The sequence below is a fragment of the Carcharhinus amblyrhynchos genome, chromosome 25 (genome assembly GCF_965287045.1).
Source record: "Carcharhinus amblyrhynchos chromosome 25, sCarAmb.v2.hapA, whole genome shotgun sequence".
Classification (NCBI taxonomy): Eukaryota; Metazoa; Chordata; class Chondrichthyes; order Carcharhiniformes; family Carcharhinidae; genus Carcharhinus; species Carcharhinus amblyrhynchos.
Window position 1 is genome coordinate 27,038,103 of NC_137348.1, and position 20,774 is coordinate 27,058,876.

Here is a 20,774-nt window from a genome sequence, read left to right on the forward strand (position 1 = left end):
CTCCCTGGCAGCAATAGCGGGGTGTAAGTAATCGGGAATCTCAATCTTCATCTCCAGAATGGAAATTTAGAGTTTAGATGCTTGTCATTAATGTGTAAACAAGGGTGCTTCAGCTTGCCATAGTAAGGAGAACAGGTGTTGGAAGTTTATCATCATGATCGAAGATAATTCATTGTGAGCTGACCAAGCATTGTTTATGAAGTCCCCTTGATTTACAGGAGCAGATTGTGGTAATCATTGGAAGTTTGCGTGCGTGACGTGACTGAAGAAAGTTGATGGTTAATGTTCATAAGCATCAGGGTTATTTACCATACTTAGTACTTTATGAAAAATTATTTGCTCTTGTCTTCCAGGATTGCTGGAGAAGGTATTGGGCAAACTACTGTTAAGGTAGGACTAAATGTCACTTTTTCTGTTTGTGATTAATTAATCATTTCAGGTATTAATATAATTCTCTAATAATTACAAATATTGCCACAGTGGAATGTTTGACATTGGTTTCCTGAAGATAAATGTCAGAATTATGTTTTTAAAATATGTTCATGGGATATGGGTGTTGCTGTCTCGACCAACATTTATTTTCCATCCCTGATTGCCTTTGATGGAGCATTTTTTAAGAGACAACAACATTGCTATGGGTCTGGAGTTACATGTAGGCCAGACCAAGTGAGGACAGCAGATTCCCTTGCCTAAAGGACATTAGTGATTCTTTATAACAATCGACAATGGTTTCAGGGTCATCAGTGGATCCTTAATTCCAGATTTTTATTCAAACTAAATTCATCAGCTGCCATGGTGGGATTCGTACCCGGATCTCCAGGGCATTACTCCTGGTCTCTGGATTACTAGTCCAGTGACAATACCATGATGCCACTGCCTCCCCTTGGAGTATGTTTTATAAGATTTGCTATTAAGAAATTCAGGAATTTGTTATGAAGGAGTTATCAGGTGTAATTAACTTTTCGTTCTTTATTCTTTCGTGGGGTTTGGGTATCACTGGCCTGGCCAGCATTTATTGCACTTCCTTCATTGCGCTTGAACTAAGGTGGCTCACTAGGCCATTGCTGTAGATCTGGGCTCACATGTAGGCCAGACCAGGTAAGGATGGCAGATTTCCTTCCCTAAAGGGCATCAATGAACCAGATGGTTTTTTTATGACAATCGACAATGGTTTCATGGTCATCATTAGAATTTTAATTCCATCATTTACGAGGCAAGTTCTATACTACAGAATGATTCATGAAATTTGAATTCCATAAAAAGCCATGGTGGGATTTGAACTCATGTCCCCAAACTGACCTTTTGGATTACTAGGCATGCAACATTATCACTTGGCCACCATCTCCCTTGGTCCCTGACTTGTGAGAATAAATGCCATATTTCACCAGCTTCTGTAGCACATGCTTTATGCGCATTACATGCATGAATATCCAATTGCATACAATTTCTCTTTCCATTATTCAGTTATTGAGGGATCTTCTATAACCCTGTAACTAAGGCACAATCTCCTAAAGTAAACAAAATGAATTATATATTATACAAAGCAGGAGATGTTGGAAATACTCAGGTCTGGCAGAAGAAGAACCATAATTAACACTTCAGATCGATAATCTTTCTTTAGAACTACAAGCTGTTTTGAAGGTCAGGATTTTTCAGATGATGGGGTGTCCAGTCATATCATCGAAGAGTAAGTGGGGTGTGCATTCAGGCCTGTATTAGCAGCATCACCATCATTTATAGTTCCACTGGCTGCAACACTTAGTGCTACCAGGAGTGAAGGCCACTATTAAGACTACAAGCAGTCCCCAGATTCTAAGTTCCAAGAGGCAAATTATTTTCATTCGTTCATTAGACGTGGTTGGTCAGTATTTATCGCCCATCCCCATTTGCCCTTGAGAAGGTGGTGGTCTCAGCTGAGTGGCTTGCTTGGTCATTTCAGAGGGCAGTTGAGAATCAACCACATTGCGCTGGTTCTGGAGTCATATGTAGGCCAGACCAGGTAAGGACAGCAGATTTCCTTCCCTAAAGGACATTAGTGAATCAGGTGGGTTTTTCCTGACAATCAACAGTGGTTTCATGATCATCAGTAGCTTCTTAATTCCAGATATTTTTATTGAATTTAATTCAAATTCCAATATCTGCCGTGATGGACTTTGAACCCGGGTCCCCAGAACATTAGCTTAGTTTCTCAATTAATAGTTGGGTGATAATACCACCAGGCCATCGCTTCCCCTAGTCCAGCAGTCCTATGGCAGGGTCAGGAGGGGCGGCCTTGGCAGGGCTGGAGGTATTGGGGATGCAGTAGAAGAGTCGGAATTGTGTTTGAATACCTGACGATGGTGGGGGAGCGGGCAGGGGGGGGGGGGGGGGGGGGGCACATGGGAGGATGGGTAGAAATAGCAAGAGGGCTCCGATTGGAAAAGGAGCACCACCCTTCCCTGCCTTTCCCACCTGAGGTTTGAACAGACATACCCGCCAGGCTTCCGTCACTACAACCTCATCCCCCAACCCCCGCCCTCACAAACCCCTCTCAGCCCCACCATCCCCTCCCCACTGTCTCAAAATCCCAGACAATCACCATTTGAGGGTCTCAACTGGAGGTTGCCAGGCCACATCATGTCTCACTCTCTCCCAGGTTAAATTTCTCCCAGGAACAGGGCAGATGGATAGGCAGTGGAAAGACCCCCAGAGAATTTTACAGCTCCCCTGCTTGCAAACCCTCTGGCAGTGACCTGTAATTTTCTGCCCAAATACATTGTAAATATAATTCTTAAATCTTTTGTGCAAATTAATTGTGTTCAAACAGAATATCCATTTTTCTCATTACTAATTTGGTTGTCAAAGCAAAAGTGTTTCCAAAACTACTCAATTCATAGAATCATAGAATCCTACAGTGCAGAAGGAGGCCTAGTGAGCCTGCACTGACAGCAATCCCTCCCAGGTCCTATCCCCATAACCCCACATATTTACCCTCCTAGTCCCCCTGACACTAAGGGGCAATTTACCATTGCCAATCAACCTAACTTGCACATCTTTGGACTGTGGGAGGAAACTGGAGCACCCGGAGGAAACCCACACAGACATGGGGAGAGTGTGCAAACTCCACACAAACAATCACTCAAGACTGGAATTGAATCCGGGTCCCTGCTGCTTGTGAGGCAGCAGTGCTAACCAATGTGCCACCGTGCTGCCCACACAGAGGCACAGTAGTTAGCAATTATTGTGGAAACATGTTTATTTGAAAATGCATTCAATATTGTTGGTGAACTTTCTAGAACTTTTCAAGATAGGAGTCGAAGTTGATTTTAATGAAATGGCTTTTTAAATTTCATATACTAGTTGTAGGAATGTAATGAAGCATCTGGAGACTAATAATAAATGATTTTTCATCCAACCACTTTCCCCAGTAAAATCAAAGCTTTGTTGTTAATTGTGATGTTGTCAGCCAGTGTGGCAAACACCATTACTCTACAATGACTGAAATCAAGTTTTATTTTTAGTTCTTTAGTTTATTTATTTGTCACAAGTAGGATTACATTACACTGCAATGAGGTTACTCTGAAAATCCCCTAGCCGCCACACTCCAGGACCCATTCGGGTACACTGAGGGGGAAGATAGCTAGGCCAATGCATGTCTTTCAGACTGTGGGAGGAAACCAGAGCACCCAGAAAAAAACCCACGCAGACACGGGAGAATGTGCAAATTCCAGAAAGACTGTGATCCAAGCCAGGAATCAAACCTAGGGTTCCAGGCGCTGTGAGGCAGCAATGCTAGCCACTGTGCCCGGGTTTTGGCGATCACATTCTATAATCTGCCTGTTTCAATTTTGACTGTGTGAGTGACTAAGACTTTGTGCTTATAAAATATGTATATATCTACTCTTTGCTTTTCTAAATTTTTAAAAACTGAACAAAGACCTTAAAATTGGTTGAAACGGTGTCTGTCTGTGATCCCTGACCAATCCACAGGACCTAGCAACAATAATTGGAACACCCCTGTGTTGCTATCGTGCCTGAGCTGAACATTAAACCAGAATCCCCGGAAGAGGCTGAAGGGCCATTAAATCACCCCAATCTCTTGATGATCAGTCTAATCACGGTCCCTAGGTTTGACCAATCAAACTCTCAGTGTACCAAGGTGGGCAGGAAGAGCTAGGCCAGAGCTACTCAGCCCTAGGGTCAAAGAACCTGGCACTCTTAGACCGAGATACCAAGCACTTCCTCGCAGACAGCCCAGAGCAGCTTAATCATTGCTTTCCTGTTGTGTGCTAACCATCCTGTCAAACCCCCCCAGAAACTATAGAGGGCACTGAATCAGGAAGTGCACAGACAGAGTTCTCAAATCAATGGCTTTGTCGAAGCCCAACCCCCAAAAGAGGATAATTCAAAAATCCAACTCAAATGAGACATCAGTTGCAAATGGATTGGAATCTTCCCAGGTCACCTAATAATTCCATATCCTGGGAAAGGACAATGTCCTTGTTGATGCCCTAACCCAACCTCAAAATAAAACAAAACGGGGAACGGCCACTGCCTCTGCCAGCTGCATGTGTGACCTCCAGAATGAAAACCACCCGTGGTTCTTTCCAAGACTACAAAAAATGAAATAGAATTCATTTTTCTCTTGAGACCGTGAGGACTGTGAGGGTCTAAGACCTCACACTGTATATTTTTATAAAATATATATACATATACATATACTCCTTGCTAATTGTAAAATTTTTAACACCACACAAAGCCCTTTAAAATCATTGAAATTGTGTCTGTCTGTGATCCCTGAACAAAACAGATCATTTGACACTGTTAGAAAAACTCGCACCATATTGTCTCTGAGGAGCTGCTAATGATACCATGTGGATTAAAAGAATCATTGAATCACTACAGTGCAGAAGGAGGTCACTCAGCCCATTGTATTTGCACCGACAACAATCCCAACCAGGCCCTATTCCCAAAACCTCTCATGTTTATCCTGCTTATCCCCCTGACACGACTGTTAATTTAGCATGGCCAATCAACCTAACCTGCACATCTTTGGACTGTGGGAGGAAACCTGAACACCCAGAGGAAACCCACACAGACACAGAGAGAATGTGCAAACTTCATACAGACATGGATCCGAGGCTGGAATCAAACCTGGGTCCCTGGCGCAGCAGTGCTAACCACAGTGCAACTGTGCCGCCTCCCACAGTCTGAAAGACATGCTGGTTAGTGCATTGGCCGAACAGGCATGTACAACCCAACTTCAAAGGGAGCTATACAAAGGCCATCTGCATTTAATAATCCAGGCTGGCCAGAAAAAGGTGGATTGTCTGCGGAGATAAAAGCTCCGCCACTTTCCTTTCAATTTCTAATGGTTGAGACTTTTATATCTCTGGAATCCATGAGAATGGATGCATATCCTTTGTCAAAGAGAGTGGAGAGGTGGGAGTCAGGTGACATGTGCTTCAGGCTTATGGAACAAGTAACATTGCCTTGCTGAATTAAAAAGCTCGGTATGTTGCTTCAGCATCCACTGAGCAGGTGACACTGAAGGAGCTGTGGCTCAGGTTGGACATTTGGCCCCATCTACCCCATCTCTGGTGTACCTCTTTACCATTGCCAACAGGATTAACGTAACACTGCATGCTTATCCAATTGTGTGAAGTCAGCACCATCAGTTCTCAGCTTGCCAGCCTCTGAAGGAATATCTCATTGGACTTTGACTCTGGAATTCACATGAAACAATATTTCTTTTCTCTGTGGTCCCTACATTGTAAATTGTTCTTTTCTTTATCCTTCTCTTTACTATCTGGATGTGAGGGGGATGTTACAAACCCTCTTTTTTTTGTATTTTGAGTGCATGCAAGTAAATTAACCCTTTGAATTCATCCTATCTCAAGTACGCCGTGGGGTTATTAATAGAAAATTGATTGTAACAAAACTGAGGGGTTGGGAAATATGCCACTGCTTATAAAGAGGGAAATAAATCAAAACTTATTTTCTGTTTATGGATGGGTGGTCAGAGGAGACAGTAGTGTTGTCGAAATTAACCCCCCGCCTCCCCTTAATAACTAACTCTAGATGGCTGGATAAATCGAGCTCCTTTCTTATTCAGTGGGGAACTTCTTTCCAGGGTTTTGAAATTCATTGTTCTGTAACTCCACCTGTATTCTCCAGTCGCAATGAAATTAATAGCTTTGCAAATGATTTTCGCCGAGCGTTCGGTGATTTAGTTAAACAGTTTGAAGTTGAAATGAAATTGTTCTGATGGGAATACGTGAAACACAAATACTTCCCAATGATGATGAGCTTTCCCATGACCTTTGATATCAAATTACAAAGCCGCTGCAAAATCCTTCACATCGATTATATTACTGAATTATTTCTGGATTCATGGTTTTTTCCCCCACATTATCTCCCCTCCACCCTCTGCTACCCACCGGGACACATTGATCTGTTATTTGCTATCTTGGCTATTCGTTCTGTAAGCACTGTACCAAGTGCAAATTACACTGGGTTAGAAGTGTATAGTCATTTACTAAGCCCTGCTTTCAATTAGTTTTAATTATTTATCACCGTTCACACTGTCGTTCCTTCTAATGAGTTTGTAATTATCTGTAACAGCACACGGATGCTGGATTGACGCACTCTGTATCCCGAGTTTACAAACTGATTTTCCAGGGCTGGAATTCAAATTAAAGTAAGGTTAATTCATTCAAAGTAAACAAACTATTTTCATTGAAAACAAAAATAAAATCAAAAGTATTAGAAACATAGAAAATAGGGGCTAGAGTAGGCCATTTGGCCCTTCGAGCCTGCACCACCATTCATTACAATCATGGCTGATCATCCAGTTCAATAGCCTGATTCCACCTTTCCTCTTATCCTTTGATCCCCTTCACTCCAAGTGCTATATTTAACTGTTTCTTGAATACATTCAATGTTTTGGTCTCAACTACTATCTGTGGTAGCAAATTCTACAGGCTGACCATTTTCTGGGTGAAGAAATTTCTCCTCTCTGTCCTAAACCGTCTACCCTGTATCCTTAGACTGTGACCCCCTAGTTCTGGACACCCCCATCATCAGGAACATGCTTCTTGCATCTTCCATGTCTAGTCTTGGTAGAATTATAAAAATTTCGATGGGGTCCCTCCTCATTCTTCTGAACTCCAGCGAATACTATCCCAACCAATTCAGTCTCACCTCATACATCAGACCGGCTATCCCAGGAGTCTGTCTGGTAAATCTTCTCTGCACTCCCTATAGAACAAGAACATCCTTCCTCAGATAAAGAAATCAAAACTGCACACAATATTCCAGGTGTGGCCTCATCAAGACCCTGTATAATTGCACCAAGACATTCCTGTTGCTGTAATGGAATCCTCTCATTATGAAGGCCAACACACCATTTGCCTTTCTTACTGCCAGCTGCACCTGCATGCCTACCTTCAATGGCTGGTGTATGAGGACACCCAGGTCTTGTTGCGCATTCCCCTCTCCTAATTTATGGCCATTCAGATAGTAATCTGCCTTCTCGCTTTTGCTACCAAAGTGGATAACCTCACATTTATCCACATTATACTGCATTTGCCATACACTTGCCCATTCATTCAACTTTTCTAAATCGCACTGAAGGATCTCTGCATCCTCCTCCCGCCCCCCCAGCTTTGTGTCTTCTGCAAATTTAGAGATATTACAGTTAGCTCCCCTCACCTAAATCATTAATATATAGTGAATAGCTGGCATGCCAGCACTGATCCCTGTAGTACCCCACTCGTCACTGCCTGCCTTTTGGAAAAAGACCTGCTTATTGCTACACTTTGTTTCCTGTATGCCAAACACCTCAATGCATATTTTAATTTTACATGCTAATCTCTTATGTGGGAATCTGTTGAAGACTTCTGAAAGTCCAAACAAACCATATCCACTGGCTCTGTCTCCAAAGATGTGCAGTTTAGGTTGAGTGGCCATGCTAATAATTGCCCTTAGTGTCCTGAGATGCGTAGGTTAGAGGGATTAGTGAGTAAATATGTAGGGATATGGGGGTAGGGCTTGGGTGGGATTATGGTTGCTGCAGACTCAATGGGCTGAATGGCCTCTTTCTGCACTGTAGGGTTTCTGTGATTCTATGAACTCTAGTTACATACTCGAAGAATTACAGTTAAGCGTGATTTTGCTTTCATGAATTCATGACAACTCTGTCCAATCATGCCACTGTTTTCCAACTGTTTTTCTATAACATCTTTGATAATGGATTCTAGAATTTTCCTCAATAATGATGTCAGGTTTACAGCTTCATAATTCCCAATTTTGTCCCTACGTACATTTTTTTAAAAATGTGGTTGCATTAGTTACTCTCTAATCTGTAGGAACTGTCACTTAGTCTATAGAATCTTGGAAGACGATCACCAATGCATCCATTATTTCTTAAGCCACTTCTTTAAGTACTCTAGGCTGTAGATTATCAGACCCTGTGGATTTATCAGCCTTCCATCCCATCAGTTTGTTCGACACCATTTCTCTACTAATACTGATTCCCTTCAATTCCCTCCTCTCACTAAACCCTGTGGTTCACCAACATTTCTGGTATCTTACTGTGTTCTCCTTGGTGGAAATAGAACCCAAGTATATATTCAGTTGGTCAGCCAGGTCTGTGTTCCCCATTATTAGTTTCCCTGTTTCTCACTGTAAGGGACCTACACTTGTCTTCACCAATCTTTTCCTCCTCCAACTGATAGCTGTCAGTTTTTATGTTCCCCACAAGTTTACTCCAGTATTCTATTTACCCTTTCTTAATCAGTCCCTAGGTCCTCCTTTGCTGAATTCTGTTGCTTCTCTTGGTTAATATGTACACCTCTCCCTTGGATCTAATACTATCCGTAATTTCCCTTGTAAGCCATGGTTTGGCCATCTTCCCAGTTTTATTTTTGCACCAGACAGGAATAAACAATTGTTGCGCTCCATGAATGTTTGCCATTGCCTATCCACTGTCATCCCTTTAAGTAACATTTCCCACTCTACCATAGCCAACTCGCACCTCATATCATTATAGTTTAATTTATTGAGCTTCAGGATTCTAGTCTCAGAATCAATTACATCGCTCTCTATCTTGATAAATTCTATCATGCTATGGTCTCTCATTTCCAATAGTGTTGCATAACCAGATTGCCAATTATTCCATCCTCATTACACAATACCCAGCCTAGGATGGCCTGCTCTTAAGTTGGTGCCTCAATGAATTGGTCCAGAATATTTCTTCAGAAGGAACTCTTCAAAATGCAGCGAATGAAAATGCAACAAAATTTACTCCAACTTATGTATCAAAGAAAGGGTTTAATAAAGAAACATCATTACTCCAAACTTGGGCTGGGCTACTCCAAGCTCTCCACAATTCTACATAGTTCCTTATTTATAGTGAATCAGCTGGTCAGCTGACTATGACATAATTCTGTAATTGATTCCATGCTTTACTGGGTCAGCAGACCTTACAGCCTGTTCCCACTGGTCACATTACATCCACACAGAAAACCTTCACGTATACACTCCAAGAATTCCTCTTCGAATTTGATTTACCCAATCTATATGCAGATTAAAATCACCTGTAATTAAAGATGTTTCTTTATTGCATGCCTCTCTAATTTCCTGATTAATGTCATTCCCAATATCACCATTACAGCTTGGCAGTCTATATGCAATCCCTACTAATGTTTTTTGCCCCTATGTGTTCCTTAGCTCTACCCATATAGATTCACCCATATAGATATCCAAGGATAATATCCTTCCTCACTACGGTGTTAATTTCCTCTTTAATCATCAACGCAACTCCACCATGTTGACCTTTTTGTCTGTTCTTCTGAAATCCTGAATATCCCTGGATGTGCAATTCCCATCCCTGATCACCCTCCAGCCATGTCTCCGTAATCGTGAATATAACATACCCATTTACATCTATTTGCAAGATTAATTAATCCACTTTATTGTGAGTGTTCCTTGCGTTATGGCACAAAGCCTTTAGGTTTGTCTTTTTAACATTACTAGTCCCATTCCCATTATCTTTCACTGTGACCCTGTTTGAATCTCACCCTTGGATTCTCTGCCTATCTTATTCCCCTTTCTCTGTTTGGTTTTTATCTTTGATTTCTCCTCTAATGAATCCTTGTGTAAGTTCTATCACCCTACCATTTTAGTTTAAACCCTTCCTAACCATTCTAGCAAATACTCCCCTCAGAACATCAGTCCTGGTCCTGCCCTGATGTAACCCATCCAGTTTATACTGATCTTACCTCCCCCAGAACTGATCCCAATGCACCAGGAATCTGCCACAGGAGATTCCTGCACTGGCTGCCTCACCCTCTTGCTCTGCTTGGTAGACACTCATTTGCTTCCTGTGCTGTGACCAGCTGTTCATATATGCTATCCCTGATACTCTCTTCCTTGTGGATGCTCCACAGTGTCCCAGCCGCCGCTCTGGCTCCACAACAATTCGAGGAGCTGCAGCCGAAGACATTTCTTGCACACATGCTGGCCTTGGGCACTGGAAATGTTCCTGACTTCCCATGTGGAGCATGAAGAGTGCAAAACGGCTTGGAGCTCTCCTGCTATGACTTACCCTTTAAATTAAACCTGTGGAAGATGCTTGATATCAGGTTATATCCAATTCTCTAGGGCCCTAGTATGAAGGCTGTGCTTTCACCACCAGTGTCCATCAACTCAAGCAGGTCAGTTAGCTCAGTTGACTGGACGGCTGCTTTATGATGCTAAGTGATGCCAATAGCATGTGTTCAATTCCCCTACTGGGTGGGATTATTCATGAAGGCCCTGCATTCTCAACCTTGTCCCCTGACCTGAGCTGTGGTGATTCTCAGGTCAAATCACCACCTATCAGCACTCTTTTAAAGAACAGAGCAGCCTATGATCTTCTGAGTCTATGGCAACATTTATATTTACCACCAACTCAAAAAAAACAGTATTTTCCTGTCATCGTTTTTCTTCTTTCCCCGGAAGTAGCCTCTGAGATTAAGTAAGCCTGGATCAAAGATTTATTCCTGGGAGTTAGATGTTCTATTCTCTGCAGTCAGTAAGGCTCCCTGTAGGTAAACAATAGTACAAGATTGCAGAATGATTATCAGTTGCATTGGTGAACATGGGCAAATGCACGCAAGACTCTATCTTCGTTCTGTCAAGCAGGTATAATGGAGGTCATCTGTTAGGTATGTTGGGGCATAGCCCCTTTAAGGGAGTGGGGTCAGCTGACCATAGGCATGGGACGATCTGCTTGAGGACTCCTCCTGAGAGGGCAATTGTTGTTTGGAGTGTGGAGCGAGTAAGATCTGCAATAAATACCTGAGTTCCCCGATGCCTGTCTGTGGAGTGACTTTTTGAGGAAGAACCTCAGTAGTAGAGAATTTAACTGTATCCACTTCTCTTTTTATGTTTTGGAGATGAACAAAAATTAAACGTACGGGGGCCGATATCAGAATCCAGTGCAGTGCCAGCAAGGCTGGTATACTTGAGGCATTGTGAGACTCACACCTCAAACCGTACCTCATTGGCTGTAAATATATTGTGTAAAGGCAAATCTTGCTTTCTTTCCTTGCACCCGTTTTCCAACTACCTGAGCATACCCCGATCACAGGACAAGTCAACACTTGCTGCCACATCAGTGCATTAGGAAATGGGATGAGGAACAAACTCCTCAAGCATTCAGCCACACATAGTAACTGCAGGCTACGTGTTCACAGAACCATGTCATGTGGCTTAGAGCCAAGAATTTGTACTGCACAGATAAAGCAAGGGCCCTTCTCCACCTGTTTCATAGCATTGGCTCTTTGTGGGGCAGGTTGCCATCATCTCCCAGTAGTCAATGAGAACTTCATGTGCCCACATCCCTTTAATGTTTCTTATCATTAGAGCTTAAGGCTGCTGTATTTATCCTCTACACATACCTGATCCCTATTAACACGTAAGTAAATTATTCATATATATTACTATTACACCCCGTACTTAATTCTAATTTATCTTTATCTTTATGACAGAACTGTATGTGCTCCGCAAGTTAAGGTAATATTAACATGATCTGATGAGGAATTTCCTTTGCGTGGTGAAATAGATAATAATGAATGTTTTTGGTGCAGAAATTAATGTAACCTATTGCTCAAACTTGACACCTGATTAAAAAATATTAGTTACATCTTCACTTCAGCACCAGTGCTCGAAAATAGGAACCATTATTTTTACATGTAGCTTGGCGTCAGCGTTCAGTTGACATCCTTCAGGTAAGTAAGTGGAATAAAGTCAAATGTACTTCATGTTAAAGTTTCCTGTGTCTAGGGTTGTAGGGGGCAGACCACTGTGCTGCCCTGGTTTGGGGGGGGGGGGAACAGTGGGGTAAATATGTGTAGTGGGGGTGGGCCTGGGTAAGATGCTCTGTTGGAGAGTTGGCGTAGATTCGATGGGCCGAATGGCCTCCTGCACTGTCAGATTCTATGAGGTCATGGCTTTTCTGCGACCAAACTCCCCATAGGCACCTCTTCCTCGCATCCCTTAAGATTTCCCAGAATCAACGAGTTATTTATGTTTGATTTTGAATATTAACAATTGATCTAGCAATATGTTATATTCCAAATTTGCCCTCTTGTATATGGAAGTACTTCCAAATTTCATTCTGATTTTTAGCTGTAAGCTCCCCAACAATCAGAAATCATTTCTTTCCATCCACTCAACCAGTTTCCCTTTATTGTAAACTTTGATAGATTCGGTCTGAGTTCTGGAGGACACAACTCTTGTTTCTAGTAAACTAAGGGGCAATTCAGCTGATGCTGGAAGTCTTGAAATAAATCAAAGCGCTGGAAATCTCAGCAGGTCAGGCAGCATCTGTGGAGAGAGTTAAAACCTTTTCAGGTCAGTATGTTTTCAACAGAAGTCAGTTTCTGGAATCTCGTCTTGCCGTGTATACCCCTTAGGAAGTCCTCATGTCGCTCCCAGTGAATCCCTTCAGGATCCATGATCATTCTGACAGGGCGGGGCTCTGAAATGTGTCAATGGGGTGGCACAGTGGTCAGCAGTGCTGCCTTGCAGCGTGAGGGACCTGGGTTTGATTCCTGGCTTGGGTAACTGTGTGTTCAGAGTCTTTACCTTTTCCCCGTGTCTGTGTACATTTCCTCTGAGTGCTCTGGTTTCCTCCCACAGTCTAGAGATGTGCGGGTTAGGGGAATTGGCCTGCTAAATTGCCCCTTAGTGTCAGGGGGATTAGCAGGGTAAGTACGTTGGGCTACGAGGTTAGGAGCTGAGTGGAATTGTGGTCCGTGCAGACTCAATGGGCCAAATGGCCTCCTTCTACAATGTCAGGATTCTATGACAGAGTGGGAGGCAATGGCCTAGTGGTATTATCACTAGACGATTAATCCAGAATCTCAGTTCCAGTGATTCGGGGTCGAATCCCACCATGGTAGATGGTGGAATTTGAATTCAATAGAACATATCTGGAATTAAAGTGATCATAAAACCATTGTCGATTGGTAGAAAAACCCATCTGGTTCACTAATGTCCGTTAGGGAAGGAAATCTGCCATCCTTACCTGGTCTGGCGTACATGTGAGTCCAGAACCACAGCAATGTGGTTGACTCTTAATTGCCCACTGAGCAAACTACTCAAGGACAACAAGGGATGGGGCAGTCATTTCCCATTAATGAAAAGGAAGGATGGGGTTATGTCAGTTTTCATATCTAGTTTTTCCTGGAACAGATCCTCAGCCTAATACCAGGGGTTATAGCTTGAGGAGTGCCACTCAGTATCAAATATGGCTGACCAGGGGACTTTCCTACTCTTACCACCTGCCGTAGGTATATCGGAAGGATTTACAGGTTGATAATTGACCCGCTTGGCTACATGAAGGATGCATCTTCTGTGGCCACTAAGTCCTGGGACAGAATTTAGGCTATGCAGTTGATGGTGCCTATAAAATTCCCCATGTGGCCTTCCTGCTGCCCTCCTGCCCACCCCTAACCAGCGCACACTTTAATTTGGGATAGGATAGGATAGGTTCAGAATGGCCAGCCTGCCATTACCTCAGTGAGGCTCCTGGGTATCCAATTATTGACCACTTACCACCCAGCCTCAATTTTGAGGCTAGTGTGAGGAATTCAGAGGAAGGGGAGAAAGCTGGCCGGTCATTCTGCTCAGGCCTTGGATGGGAACGTTTCCCTCAACAATCCTTTGTCCATATAAGGCCACCACCCCACCCCCACCCACACCCCTACTCAACCAAGTTCTGCCTCCATGAGTACTTCTTCTCCATATCCCACAATCCTCCTGTTCAAGAGCTAAATCCCCTGGGGCCAGACTTCTATCCCCCACAGTGAAATCACCCACACTTACCTGATCTTGATCTTGAAGCTCGAGACCTCTTTGAATCCCAGTCCTGGCCATTGCTACTGCTAGGACTACAGAGCTGCTGGCCAATCAGATTAGCCGGCAGCTCCCTGAGGCGGGATTTCCTCCCGCATCAGGGTCAGCAGTCTTGGCTCCAGCCAATGTTGTGGGGTTGCATGACCCCCGCCAATGCTTTGCCCGGCAGGATGGGAAATCCAGTCATCCATGAAGTCTTGTACCCAGAGTTGGAGTTTCTGGCTCAAAGACAAGACCACCCACTGAGCCACGAGGCCTCTGACTATACTGTACACCACATGGCAAACTGTAGCATGAGCATATAAAAATAATATACAGTAAGTGTACAGAAGGCAGTAAGTTGCAAAATTTACCTCTGGGTACTTCTGTTTCCTCCCACAGTCCAAAGATATGCAGGTCAGGTTGATTAGCCATGTTAAATTGCTCCTTAGTGTCCCAACATGTGTAAGTTAGTTTGTTTATTTATTAGTGTTACAAGTAGGCTTACATTAACACTGCAATGAAGTTACTGCAGTGGGTTTAGTGGGGTAAATACGAGGGGTCACAGGGGTAGTGTCTGGGTGGGATGTTCTGTCGGAGTTACTGCAAACGTGATGGGCCGAATGGCCTCCTGCATTGTAGGGATTCTATGAAATTACTCGAATGTCGACTGCAAGGTATGCAATAAGGTTTATTCCAGTTGATGGCAAATTGCTGTACACAGTAAATTGTAGAAAATATCCGACGTTTAGTATAAGCCGCAAGCCATAAATGCTGGTGTAGAATACACATTTTAAATTGTTGGCCGTGGCCACAGTCACACTTTGGGCAGTACAGTAATTGTTATATATGAAAGCAATGCTGCAAAATGGTGCATTGACAAAGGCCTCAGTCCCATTTAAACAATTATTAGGCTAGGAAATTGCTTGGCTCATATTGTAAAGCCATTAAGAATTTCTTTTAAATATTTAAGCCCTCTTCTCTGTTCCAGCCAGGCAAATGAAAATGAGGTATAAACTTTTTTAATCTAGAGAGATTTTCCACTTGGAATACATTGATAGGCAACTATCCTCAAATGAGTTTCTAAAAATTGAGATCCTCCTCTTAGGAACATCAGGGATTTTAATCTGAATTAGTTAATTGGCCATTCTCCTTAAATATTCAATTGGACAAACTGATGGAGTTGTTACAAATTACTCCAAGGCAACTGTAATGCCAGTGACCTTGCCAAATACATTGTTTGAGCTTGCTAAATAAAACAATGAACTGATTATTTAAAGTACGTGAGTTCTATATGCCACTTAATTCATCATCGATTGTGCTTCACTCCTGGCCCTTCATTACAAATTGGTTCAACCTCGCGAGAACTTCAGATGGAATAAGATTGAAGTATTTCAAAGTATGGTTTGGTGAACGGGGCAATACCAAAGACTATGGGAGGGAAACTCTCAAGGTCCACAGCTACTATTAGATTTGCTTGAGGTTAATTTTCATTCACAAAATAGCATTCAACAACTGATACGTAAGCGACACAGTGGTTAACACAGCTGCCTCACAGTGAGAGGAACTGTGTTCGATTCCTGGCTTGCGTCACTGTCTGCGTGGAGTTTGCACGTTCTCCCCATGTCTGTGTGGGTTTCCTTCTGGTGCTCTGGTTTCCTTCCACACTCCAAAGATGTACAGGTTAGGTTGATTGGCCATGATAAATTGCTCCTTATTGTCAGGGGGTTAGTAGGGTAAATAAGTAGGGTCATGAGGATGGGATTGTGGTCGGTACAGACTCGATGGGCTGAATAGCTTCCTTCCATACTGTGAGGATTCTATGTAATGAGAGTTAAGGGTTGTAATTCTCCAACCTTGCCCACAGCTGGGGTTTCCTGGTCCCGCTGCTGTGAATGGAGATTTGGCCAAGTGCCAAATTCTCTGTTCTCACTGGCTGTGGGCCAAGTGAGACTGGAAAATTCCAGCCAAGGTATCAAGATGCTATCTCAGACATTTCATCAAATATTCTTGCTTTGAAGTCTCACTAATTCTCATCAGGAGACAGGCTTCTCTCCAAATCCAAACTAAAAGCATTGATTAAAATGTGTGAATTTAACTGATATTTATGTCTTAATAACAAGTTACAAATTTAATATTAAATATATTTTAAAAGACTGTCTGTATGTTAGCACTAATTTAATCTTAATTATATAATGAAAATTGAACTCCCTATTGTGCTACATTCAGCATTTTGTTTCAGTTGGTGACCATAAGTACCACCCAACCCATATCACCTATTAGATTTTCTTTGCATTGCAAAGGTTGTTCTATATTTTAGACTGAATCCGAAGCTCTCTCTCACCTTGACTGTGCAATACTAATTTGTTTCATCCTGGACCCCAACCAGGAGCCTAACACAGTGTATTGAAAGTACATTGTATTCCGCTTAGGACTGAAATGAGGGAAAAATCATCACTCCGGGGATGGTGAACGTGTGGAATTCTGCACTGCAGAACACCAAATCACTGAATATATTGAAGAAGGAAATAGATAGATTTTCAGACTCCAAAGGTGTCAAGGGTATGGGAAGTATTTGATTTAATTTATTATTGTCACATGTATGCAGTGAAAAATATTATTTCTTGCGTGCTATTATAGACAAAGTATATCATTCATAGAGAAGGAAAGGAGACAGTGCAGAATGTAGTGTTACAATCATTGCCAGGGTGTAGAAAAAGAACAACTTAATGTGAGGTAGGTTTATTCAAAGATCTGATGGCAGCAGGGAAGAAACTGTTCTTGAGTCGATTGGTACGTGACCTCAGACTTTTGTATCTTTTTCCTGACGGAAGAAGGTGGAAGAGAGAATGTCCAGAGTGTGTGGGGTCCTTGATTATGCTGGCTGTATTGCCAAGGCAGCAGGAAGTGTAAACAGCATCAATGGATGGGAGGCTGGTTTGCATGTTGGATTGGGCTACATTCACAACCTTTTATAGTTTCTTGCGGTATGGCATTAAGATAGAGGATCAGCAAGTGTTCATTTGTACTCAAAGGGCCATATGGTCTATTCTTGCTCCTATTGCTATGTTTCAATGTATCCCTTATTGAAGGAGTCAACATAAAATTCAGGGTTGAGTGGCCTCCCATTCGGGTCAGCCTTGTTTGAGTCTCTCAGTTCATGTTCAGTAAAGGAGAAATGATTTCTGTTTCCTTATTTAAAAAAAAACTTTATTTCTTTGATCCAACTCCACACACAATTCTCCACTGACACCCAGTGCCACCTGTAACCCCTTTATATGTCAGTGACTTCTATTAAACAATTGACACCAAATTAGGACTTAATTAGAAGGTCTGTTAACCCATTCCAATCCAGTCTTTGACAGTTTCTTGCACGAGGTGCAGGAAAATTGCATTGTCGACAATAGGACATTTGAATTGCGTTGAAAAGTTTCCAAGGGCAAAGGTTGTGCCTGGTTGTATTTGATTCTCTTCAGGCTCCCGCACAGACAGCTCCCTAGGGTTTGTTTCCGGGGGCGTTTCTCTGGTCACCTCCTGGGTGATGTTAGAGGAAAGTGAGGAAAGAGGCTGAAAGCCTCCCACCCATCACATTTACACTCTCAAACTAAACCAGCACCTACTCCAAGTGGAAGCCTCATTACAGCAGATTGGGGAAGACCCAGACAGTTTGGTGCAGCAAAATTGTGAGCATGAGGCAAATGTTTTCCACAGCACCAATTCCTATTTGCTGCTTCGGCAATTGATTTATTCCTTAGATATAAAGAGGAACTGTAGCCCTCGTAAATTCATGTGTTCATGAACCTCACTGGCTAATGTGAGTGTCATACATCCTGTACATTCAAGGCAAATGTTTGAAACTTTTAAACATGTACCCTGGTGCTAAATCTATCAAGTTGTGGACCATAAGTACAGCACGGTGGCACAGTGGGTAGCACTGCTGCCTCACAGCACCAGGGACCCAGGTTCAATTCTGGCCTCGGGTGACTGTCTATTTGGAGACTGCACGTTCTCCCCATGTCTGCGTGGGTTTCCTCCTGGTGCTCCGGTTTCTCCCCCAGTCTGATAGATGTGCAGGTTCGGTGCATTGGCCAAGCTAAACAGCTCCATAGTGTCAGGGGGACTATCGCAGAAACCCTACAGTGCAGAAGGAGGCCATTCAGCCCATCGAGTCTGGACCAACAACAATCCCACCTAGCCCCTATCCCCGTAACCCCACATATTTATTTCGTGAATCCTTGAAATCTACCCATCCTGGGACATTAAGGAGTAATTTAGCATGGCCAATGCACCTATCCTGCACATCTTTGGACTGTGGGAGGAAACCGGAGGAAACCTACGCAGAGGCGGGGAGAACGTGCAAACTCCACACTGACAGTGAAACAAGGCTGCAATTGAACCCAGGTGTCTGGAGCTGTGAGGCAGCAGTGCTAACCACTGCCACCATGCCACCCCAGCAGGATAATTGTGTGTGGTTATAGGATAGGGCCTGGTTGGGGTTGTTGCCAGTGTAGACTCGAAGGGCCTCCTTCTGCACTGTAGGGATTCTAACTGACTATTAATTTTCCCTGTATCTGACAGACACAACTGTAATGACAAAAGTTGCGACCAATTTTTCAAATCCTATGGACAATTGACAGTCAGCAAAAATACTTTGGAAAGAAAACGTTTTGGAGAATATATTTGCGTTGTTGTGAATAATGAGAGATGTCTAAGTTGTACATGGCTGTGTCTTTAGGGCTTTGATATGTGAAACAAAGTAAATCATTACCTTTTACATCAGCTTCCAAGTCTCCAGCATCGGATAGAGATAGTGTTTCAGTCTGTTTATTTCTGTTGGAATTTCAATTGACATCTCTAAAATTAGGTTATAGATCATAGAACAAAGCCACATCTCCTGCTGCTGTGTATGAGGCAATTTGTTGTTGCAGGTTACTAACATACCACCGAATAGTAGCAACAGGAATGGGGGTATCCAGTTTCTTTCAGAGTAGCACCCCCTTTCCCCTTGAATATTCCTCTCTGTGCAGTACATCGGGGGTGATGTTGAGCCCCCGCTCTCCGTCTCCGGGAATGGTGATGCCTGCTCAAAATCCAGACAGCGCAATTCGAGCTTCTGAGTATCGATCTTACCAGTCCCTCGCTGGTGGAGTGGCGTGAAACACCGCAGGATCACAGAAGGCCTATCTTAATACAGTCAGTATTTCATTAGTGAGCACGTGGCACAGTGATTAACACTGCCACCTCACAGTGCCAGGGAACCAGGTTTGATTCCCAGCCTTGGGACACTATCTATGTGAGTTTGCATGTTCTCCTTGTGTCTGCATGGGTTTCCTCAGACGCCCTGGTTTCCTCCCACAGTCCAAAGATGTGCGGGTTAGATGGATTGGCCATGCTAAATTGCCCGTTAGTATCAGGGGGACTAGCAGGATAAATACATGGGGTTACAAAGATATGAGCTGGATGGGATCATAGTTAGTACAGACTCGATAAGCTGAATGGCTTCCTTCTACACTGTAGGGATTGAATGATTTTATGATTCACTCTCTCCAGGACTTATCCCTTCACCGGACATTCAGTGGGCACCAGTGTGACGTTCCGCTAACGTCACATACAACAGCTCCACGTAAGCGTAATCCCCTCCGAGGGGAATTTCAGAAGTGAGCACTGAGGCAGCCAGCACCCTCCGTGGTGCGCAGTACTCTTGGGGGGGACATCAGAGAGGATTCTGGGAACACAGATAAGTTCAACTAGGAACTGGATTTGGGGGTCCCACATTTGCCAATTCAGGGAGAGGGTTGGGAGGGATCACTTGCAGGCCCTATCCTCACTTCATGTCGAGGGGTTGCAAAGGCTGATATGCTAGCAGCACTTCACGTGTCCTCCTTCCTGGGTCCAGTCCATATCGCAGCTGAGGGAGTGCCTTTCCTTAGAGGGGGCTGGCAAGAGGGTGGGAGAGACATAGCACTGGTTCTCACGCTCCACAGGGATGAGGCGCCAGGTGAGCGCACTGGTTCCCCCAATCTTGGAGGCATAAACACACAAGGTGGATGAGCAAAGTGAAATTTATTGACAAACGTAATGGTTTTGGTGGCCTACCTACACTAGGCCTGTATTCACCCGTGCCCACGAGCTGCTTAAGGTTTCTTAATCTTCCTAACCCTCCATCACCTTTTTGACTGAGATGTCCTTGGCGGGTTTCCCTGGGAGTCCGGGAGCTTAAGGGTCCAGGCCAGCTTTCAGCCAGTGTGGATGTTTGACTGCTTCCCTCCTCCGTGTCAGGGGCTGGAGGTGTGTTGCCCACAGGGAGATGGAGGGAGGGTCCAGATAGGCTGGAGATGCCCAGGATCCTCTGTTGGAGGGTGCTGGGCTGTACTCCTGCCGATCCTCTTCCCTCCGGCCTCCCGGCTTCT

At 43.6% G+C, this 20,774-nt stretch overlaps 1 protein-coding gene across 2 annotated transcripts in view; it reads left to right on the forward strand.

Moving 5' to 3' along the window:
* whrna (whirlin a) overlaps positions 1-20,774 on the forward strand; it is a 242,549-nt gene that overhangs the window by 139,886 nt on the left and 81,889 nt on the right. For both annotated transcript variants that reach the window (XM_080212128.1, XM_080212129.1), the window contains exon 6: positions 354-390. In XM_080212128.1, the coding sequence (XP_080068254.1) occupies positions 354-390 (37 nt within the window). The remainder of the gene's footprint in view (positions 1-353; positions 391-20,774) is intronic.